The 9,139-nt window shown below is 39.6% G+C and overlaps 1 protein-coding gene across 1 annotated transcript; it reads left to right on the forward strand.

Moving 5' to 3' along the window:
* The first annotated feature begins 6,518 nt into the window (after positions 1-6,518).
* Positions 6,519-8,915, forward strand: LOC149165075 (uncharacterized). Its single transcript, XM_089429696.1, has 3 exons — positions 6,519-8,224; positions 8,355-8,465; positions 8,654-8,915. Exon 1 carries the CDS (start codon positions 6,519-6,521, stop codon positions 7,476-7,478), a length of 960 nt encoding a protein of 319 aa, XP_089285822.1. The 3' UTR covers positions 7,479-8,224; positions 8,355-8,465; positions 8,654-8,915.
* The last annotated feature ends 224 nt before the right edge of the window (positions 8,916-9,139 follow it).

Genomic DNA, 9,139 nt, shown 5'->3' on the forward strand with positions numbered 1-9,139 from the left:
TCTGCAAAATCTAATTGCAGATCTGGATTCTTTGGGAAAAAATACCCAATTTCAAAAAAAAATCAGTCGAATCAGAGTCCGGATGAGGGAGATATCGCTGATTTAAAATCAGCTCTTTTTGCAGAAATTTTGGTGACGGCAGGAGAGTAGCAGCACATATCTGAAATTTCAAGTGCCTGGATCAAGATTTCTACCACATGGGCAGATGCAGAATGATTATACCATTTCTAAAAGCAGGTTATAATAGAGATTCTGAGCAATATTGACGAAACTGTGACAATTTCAAATTCTCGCCAAAGTAAGTGAATTGTTTTTCAAACCCTCTTCATGGAAACTTTTACTGGAAAAGATAATAGCCCTGAAGAATTCATACAAAACCTAAAGAAAATATTTGAGGAGAGATGGAAGTTTATGGTACCACTTTTTTTGAAAGAAGAGGCCGCCATATGGTGGAACTCACTGGGCCATATAGCCTTGTCCAAATTCTCGAATGAAGAAATGGAAAAACTCCTTATGGACAAATGGTCTCAGACTAGAAAACAAGATAAGGGGAAACATGTGGGGTTATTTCCTACTGGTATATCTTTATTGCAGGTTCATGGATTGATTCAGAAAGAGAAAATCATTGTTTTTATAAATCCTAGTTGCAAGCATAATTTCATCAATGTTAATTTGGCAAACAAATTGCAAGTTCCAGCTAAACAAATTAAAAATACACAGGTTGATGATGAGGATGTTCAAATTTATAAGGATTTGAAGCTTTCTATGGATAAGTATGTGTTGCATGGTGATTTTTATACTTCAGAGATGGATAATATGGATGTTGTTTTGGGATATCCTTGGATGGAATCTGCGGGTACTCTCAATATTAATGTGCAGAAGAAATTCCTAAAGCTCTGGTATAAAAAGAAGAAAATTACATTACATGATATTTCCATTAATAAGCAGGTAGAGTCCAAGGAGGTTGACGCAGAAGATGTTCCAGGGACTGACATATCAGATGATGAGCAGTTGATGGTCGACAATCAAACACAAACAGAGGCTGAAGCAGAACAGGTTACAGGTACTGACACATCTGATGAGGGTTCAGTGGTTGAAGTCATATTGGAAAAGAAGACACCACAACAGGCACCACAGCAGGGTGAATTAAAGAAAAAGACATCGTGGGTTAAAACTTCAACATATCATCACCCACATCACCCCGCAAGACAACCATCAAGATGGAAACCAAGTAGTCACATGACGGATAACGAGGAGAGAAGATCCACCCACTACACATCAACACAGAAGAGCTGCCACGGTCAACTTCCATCTCAAGCGAGCGAGGCACCAGCGAGATCGACGGTTCACCTTTCTCTTGGATGGCTAGATGCACGTGTATGGTACCAGTGGACTACTCTTTTGAGTAGATCTTATTATTTATGTTCTTCCCATGTTTCGGGGACGAAACATGCTTAGGGGGGTGGAATGTTATATACCTAGGGGGGATAATATGGGGTACTAAGGGAGGTAACCAAGGTAATAATGTAACAATGGGATGAGCCATAGTAATAAATAAGGTGGTTAACCCATATCATGTAAGCGACCACAAGTAGTAATAATAATGTAATGGGCCCATGGTATTAGTTGATGGTATGAGGGAACCATGGTAATGACCCATGGTATTGTATGTATGAGGCTTATATAGAGACTCCACATGGAGATAGTGAAGGATTATTATATGAACAGGCATATGGCTTGTGGAGTGTTCTCCTTAAGGAGTGAATGTATGGTGTTGCCCTACCTTAAGGGTTTTGATAATAAAGAATCATTTCTATCTATTTCTCTCTTATTGTTTCTGGGTATATTTGCATTATCTTATATTTTCATATCAGATCTATAGTATTTCCGGGTTAGATCCACAACAATTGGTATCAGAGCTATAGCAAGTGGTATCAGAGCTACAACAAGTTGTATCAGAGCTCTTTCTTGGGCACAAAAGTGGAGATTTTTTTTATTTTTTGCAGGGTTTCAGGGGCGGCGACTTTGCAGGTTAGATCTGTACATTTTGGTGCAAGATCTGTAAAATATAATTACAGATCTGGATTCTTTGTGCAAAAATAGTCGAATTCAAAAAAAAAAATCAGTTGAATCAGAGTCTAGATGAAGGAGATATCACCAATGTTGCACGAAGCGGGAGCGAAGCGGAAGCGCGGAGCGCGGAAGCGTCATTTTCCAAAAATCTAGGAAGCGAAGCGTCCGCGGAAGCGTCTGCTATATATATATATTTTTTTATATTTTTTTGCATTTATACTCAAAATAAACATCCCAAATACCAAATTAATTGTAGAAGACATGAAAACATGCATATTTTTGCATAAATCAAGATAGATATGGCATCCATGATTCCATTGTAGTTACTAGTATGTACAACAATCATCTATATTCTAGCTATTACAAACATACATCAAATTTTTAAGCATATTATAAAACATAAAACATTTAAGCATATTATAAAACATAAAACATAGAGCATATTATGATTTATCTAGCAAGTGAGCAACTGTCAACATTTGTCATGTCCAAAATTCAAATAATAATGTTTACAAAATATGTCACTTGGTCACCGCCAAGCCAAAAAGGTTCAAAATTCAAATTCACAAGTCTACAAGTCTAATGAGTAATCTATGACAAAAAGAAGTAGATTGTGAATATATCTACTAATCTCTCCTCCTTCCACCACGAATAGAACGTGATGGCGGGCCTCCACGTAGTGGCAATGAAGAAGATGGTCCCTGTGTAAGTCATGGCACTGAAACTGATGAAGAAGAACCCCCTGCTGTTGGTGTTGAACCATGGAACCTAGGAACCAAGGGACCAGATGGGGGTGGGGGTGGTGGCATATCAACACGGTCATCATCATCCTAGAATCGCTCAAAAAATTCATGCAAAAAAAAAAACACTAGTTAACAAAAAAATTAAAAACATGAATTAGAGAAATGCTTTATAAGGGAAAATTGGAAAATTCATACCACAATGGACATACCTGGATAAGAGCATCCTCTAATTGCTCTAGTCGCAACACTCCATCCTCCAAATTGGGCTCCTTTGGATTCTTGTCCCAAATCAACAAGTCTTTATTAGACTTTGCATCTTCACAGTAATGGGACAACAATCGCAAGTTGTAATAAACATAAACCAAGCTCTCTGCCCGGTCTAAATTCAACCTGTTCCTTTTAACACTGTGGATGAAAGAATAAGAGCTCCAACACCTCTCTGTAGAAGAAGTGTTTACCACCTGTGATAGCACCCGCAATGCCAAACTCTGTAGAAGTGGAGTACCCCCTCCATGCATGTTCCACCACTCAAGAGCAGAAAAAGTCTCTCGATCTTGAATTGCATGCATGCTCCCAAATGGACCAGTGTTGAGCGTATAGTTGCTCACCTGTCTCCGTACCAATGCAGCCTCCTCATCATCAGGGATTAATCTACTCAATGCAGCCATATATTTTTCGTGAACCTCTCTATCTTGGTGTGGTTTTTTCCTGCTTCCCCCCCCAGGTGCTGGTGTTGAAAGCCATGATGGATGATAGTATTTAGGTGTCAAAACATATGCTAATGCATGCAATGGAATATTTAGCATTTCCCATCGGTTTTGCACCTCTACACGAATATAATTGTACAAGGTGGTATCTCTAGGCTCAACAATGTCTTTAATCTGCCCCAACATGCTATCCATTTGCTCATACACCTCCCCAATTACTGGTCGATCTGAATCTGCAAACTTGATCATGTAATAAATTGGTTTGGTGAATTGCAAAACATATTTAACCTGTGACCAAAAGTAACTGTCAAGAACAGTGTCCTTGACTACATTAGCACCATCTGTGTCAGTGTTAATTTCATCCCATGTTTCAGCACACACCAGATTAGTTAAAGCTTGTCTCACCCTCACTAGCCGCCTAAAGGTGAGGTAATAACTAGCAAATCTTGTCTTTGCAATTTTAAGCAATTGCAACTTGGAGTAAGTGCCATAGAAGTAGTTTACCCTTGTATGCCCTGTGATGAATTTAATGAGCTGCTTCCCTTTCCTGTAAACCTCAGCAATCCACCCACAATCTTTGTGTTTCACAATATCATGCATCAAAAGGTTCAATGTGTGAACCAGGCACCCAGACCAAAAGATGTGTGGATGAGTACGCTCAATAATTTTTCTTGCTGCCTTACAATTTGCTGCATTATCTGTGATCACTTGAACCACATTATTCGGACCAACATCTTTGATTGATTTCAATAGGAGATCTGCAATGTTTTGTGCAGTTGCACTGATGGAGGAGGAGTCATGACATGCAATAAATACTGCACCACTAGAAGAAACACCAAGAACATTTATCAAATGTTGGTTTCTAATATTTGTCCACCCATCTGATACAATGGATACCCCAGAATCCACCCACTCATGTGTAAAACGTGTCAAAGCTCTTTGAACCTTAGCTTTTTCTCTTTCTAATAACACTGTTCTAGCTTTCTCATAGTTGGGGGCCTTGTATCCTTTTGGGGCTTCATTGATGGCATTTACCATGTCATGCCAATAGGGAGAGCGAAGCACATTGAATGGTACACCGCAAGCACAAAGAAAACGGACTATCTTTCCATCCACATCATCCCTCCCAGCAACATTAAGGAAATCCCCTATTGTTCTTCTACCTCCAGAGGTTGCAGAAGTACCATGAGGAGATGGGCAACTACCAAATTTAGAGGTTGCACTTGATTCAGAATGAGTTTTTTGTTTCTTGTTTTTTTGTTGTGCAGCCATCTCTATTTGGATGTATTTTCTTCTTTCTTCAGTTGAAATGTTTGGGCAAATTTGTACCCCCACAGAACTCTTTTTTTCATCACTGTCCAGCACCCCACAAAGATGCCTCCTCAGACGGGTATATGAACCACACTATGGTTTTCCTCCATGACAACCATGAGGGCACACAAATTTGTAAGATCCACCACCCTTTCCCCCATCAAGTTTGGTCACATAGTTCCACAAGGGTGTTGATGTACCTTTCCCATCTTGTGCTTCAGTGTCCCCTTCAAGTTCATCCCCTTCCTCTTCAAACCCTTCCTCCTCATCATACATTGGGTCACTACTATTAGGACCAAGTTCATCCCCTTCCTCTTCCCTTCTATTCCTCACCCTTGCCATCATTAAAACCAAGAGTGGAATGATACATAGAAGCCAAAAGAACACCATCTTGGAATATGGATATAGGTGGTGGACAATTTGTAAATAAAGGAGCAAGTAGAAACAATGGGAAAGAGTAGGAGAGGGAGGAGAAAAATACAAATTTTTTTTCAAAAAAACAAGGGAGTTTGGGGTTTGAACTTACCTCTTTAGCTCTTGTAGATGAAGTCCTCCAAGCTCTTGCTCCAAACTCCTCCTCCTTCTCCTAGCTCCTTCTTCTTCACTCCTCCAAGCTCTCCTCTCTTCTCCTCTCCTTTCCTCTCTTCTCTTCTCCTCTCCTCTCTTCTCTTCTCCAACTCTCATAAACTCAAAGTGAGAAAATGAGGAATGAATGGGGGCTTTATTCTTTTCATTCCTCACCCTAAACTCACCCTAACCCACCCCCTCACTCTTAAGTTAAGTTAACTTCAAAAAAAAATTAAAAAAAAGATGCGTATTTTCCAGCCCGCGCGGATTATGGAGGAAGCGCTCGGAAGCGCATCGTGAAGCGTACGCTTCCGGGCCCGAAGCGTGGCGCTTCGGAGGCCCGAAGCGCCATCCGAAGCGCGCTTCGGGGCCCACGCTTCCGAAAAACCAGGAAGCGCAAAAAAAAACCGGAACCGCGCTTCGCCAAAATTGGAATCGCGCTTCGCCTGTCGCTTCCGGAACGCTTCCGTACGGGGCGCGATTCCGGCCTCGGATCCGGGGGGGGGGCGCTTCCTGCAACTCTGGATATCACTGATCTAAAAATCAGTGGGGTTGCAGACAATTTTCAGGGCAGCGATTTTGCGGCGCAGATCTAGACGTCCTGGTACAAGATTTGCAAAATCTAATTGCAGATCTGGATTCTTTAGGAAAAAATACCCAATTTAAAAAAAAAAATCAGTCGAATCAGAGTCCAGATGAGGGAGATATTGCTGATTTAAAATCAGCTCTTTTTGCAGAAATTTTGGTGACGGCGGGAGAGTAGCAGCACAGATTTGAAATTTCAAGTGCCTGGATCAAGATTTCTACCACATGGGCAGATGCAGAATGATTGTTCCATTTCTAAAAGCAGGTTATAATAGAGATTCTGAGCAATATTGACGAAACTGTGACAATTTCAAATTCTCGCCAAAGTAAGTGAATTTTTTTTCAAATCCTCTTCATGGAAACTTTTACTAGAAAAGATAATAGCTCTACTATTGAAGAATTCATACAAAACCTAAAGAAAATATTTGAGGAGAGATGGAAGTTTATGGTACCACTTTTTTTGAAAGAAGAGGCCGCCATATGGTGGAACTCACTGGGCCATATAGCCTTGTCCGAATTCTCGAATGAAGAAATGGAAAAACTCCTTATGGACAAATGGTCTCAGACTAGAAAACAAGATAAGGGGAAACATGTGGGGTTATTTCCGACTGATATATCTTTATTGCAGGTTCATGGATTGATTCAGAAAGAGAAAATCATTGTTTCTATAAATACTAGTTGCAAGCATAATTTCATCAATGTTAATTTGGCAAACAAATTGCAAGTTCCAGCTAAACAAATTAAAAATACACAGGTTGATGATGAGGATGTTCAAATTTATAAGGATTTGAAGCTTTCTATGGATAAGTATGTGTTGCATGGTGATTTTTATACTTCAGAGATGGATAATATGGATGTTGTTTTGGGATATCCTTGGATGGAATCTGCGGGTACTCTCAATATTAATGTGCAGAAGAAATTCCTAAAGCTCTGGTATAAAAAGAAGAAAATTACATTACAGGATATTTCCATTAATAAGCAGGTAGAGTCCAAGGAGGTTGACGCAGAAGATGTTCCAGGGACTGACATATCAGATGATGAGCAGTTGATGGTCGACAATCAAACACAAACAGAGGTTGAAGCAGAACAGGTTACAGGTACTGACACATCTGATGAGGGTTCAGTGGCTGAAGTCATATTGGAAAAGAAAACACCACAACAGGCACCACAGCAGGGTGAATTAAAGAAAAAGACATCATGGGTTAAAACTTCAACATATCATCACCCACATCACCCCGCAAGACAACCATCAAGATGGAAACCAAGTAGTCACATGACGGATAACGAGGAGAGAAGATCCACCCACTACACATCAACACAGAAGAGCTGCCATGGTCAACTTCCATCTCAAGCGAGCGAGGCACCAGCGAGATCGACGGTTCACCCTTCTCTTGGATGGTTAGATGCACGTGCATGGTACCAGTGGACTACTCTTTTGAGTAGATCTTATTATTTATGTTCTTCCCATGTTTCGGGGACGAAACATGCTTAGGGGGGTGGAATGTTATATACCTAGGGGGGATAATATGGGGTACCAAGGGAGGTACCCAAGGTAATAATGTAATAATGGGATGGGCCATAGTAATAAATAAGGTGGTTAACCCATATCATGTAAGGGACCACAAGTAGTTAATAATAATGTAATGAGCCCATAGTATTAGTTGATGGTATGAGGGAACCATGGTAATGACCCATGGTATTGTATGTATGAGGCCTATATAGAGGCTAGAGACTCCACATGGAGATAGTGAAGGATTATTATATGAACAGACATATGGCTTGTGGAGTGTTCTCCTTCCTTAAGGAGTGAATGTATGGTGTTGCCCTACCTTAAGGGTTTTGATAATAAAGAATCATTTCTATCTATTTCTCTCTTATTGTTTCTGGGTATATTTGCATTATCTTATATTTTCATATCAAATCTATAGTATTTCCGGGTTAGATCCACAACAATTGGTATCAGAGCTATAGCAAGTGGTATCAGAGCTACAACAAAGTGCGATTGGCAATCTTCATTCTTTTGTCCCGTGTCAAGATACAAAAGAATTGCATTCTATTCAATTTACAGTGCATAGTGATGTTTGAAACTACTACTCTGCCTCCTGTTTTGGTTGCTAGGGTGGGCAACAACTAATACTTTACTTGTTGTGTGCTTGCTTTCATTTGCACTGAAAGTTATCTACTACTTAGAGATGGAGGATATATTCACCCTGTCTGTAGTAAGTATTTAGATGACAGGTAGCCTGGATAATTCTATGTCATTGCTGTCTGTTTTCTTTGGTTTTAAGTTTTATCTAAAAGCTCTCTGTTACTTATGTAGAAGGATTATGTTGAATATTAAGCCTGTAGATTTGGTGTTTCTGATCAGTGGGAGCCTTTTGAATTGAAGACAATTTTCACCCTGTTTGGACCAAGGATAGCATACAGAACCTGTAAGTTCAATTTGGTGGCTCATGCTAGAGAATTGCTCCAATAGCAGGTATGGAAGATATAAATGTTTACATCCAGTTTCTTTTGTAACCCAGATGTATGTTTCATGTTATAAATTGCAGTATTTTGTCAGTTGTCATTACACTGATTACAAATTTTATTTTTTGTGTTATAAATTGCAGTATTTTGTCAGTTGACATTACACTGATTACGAATTTTAATTTTTGTGAAGTTCAGTTGTTATTAGCTGTGAGTTCATTGAGAAAGTAACATTGAAGGAGGAGAATTGATTAATGTTAAGGTTATTTATCTTTTATGGCTGGGCTTCAATGAAGCAGATTAAAGCAGGTACGAACTAATGCACATGGTTACCTTTTGGGGTTTGTTTCATCTCAAAGGCTGAATCTAGCCCATGAAAAGGAAGGATCTTCTCCGATAGAGTGCATTTGTCATGGAAGGCTTTCATTTTCCATTCAAAAGCAGTGATCTAGCTGCTGGCATAGACAATGTTATTAAACTATCCATATCTATTGCAGGGATTGGATTCATTACAAGTTTGCAAGTCCCATGGGAGAGATTGGGAATTGTTTTTAGCAATACACATTTTTGTAAAGAGTAACCTTTAAGTGATTGGCTCAATTCAAATGGTAGAGTTGTTGGTAGTAGCTACTTTAAAGTTAGTTGACCAGTCCTGTGTTGTGAGTAAATACTTCACTGTGACAC

The sequence above is a fragment of the Pinus tabuliformis genome, chromosome 5_1, assembly GCF_031772625.1.
Source record: "Pinus tabuliformis cultivar Carrire ecotype Pingquan chromosome 5_1, CPIR1, whole genome shotgun sequence".
Classification (NCBI taxonomy): Eukaryota; Viridiplantae; Streptophyta; class Pinopsida; order Pinales; family Pinaceae; genus Pinus; species Pinus tabuliformis.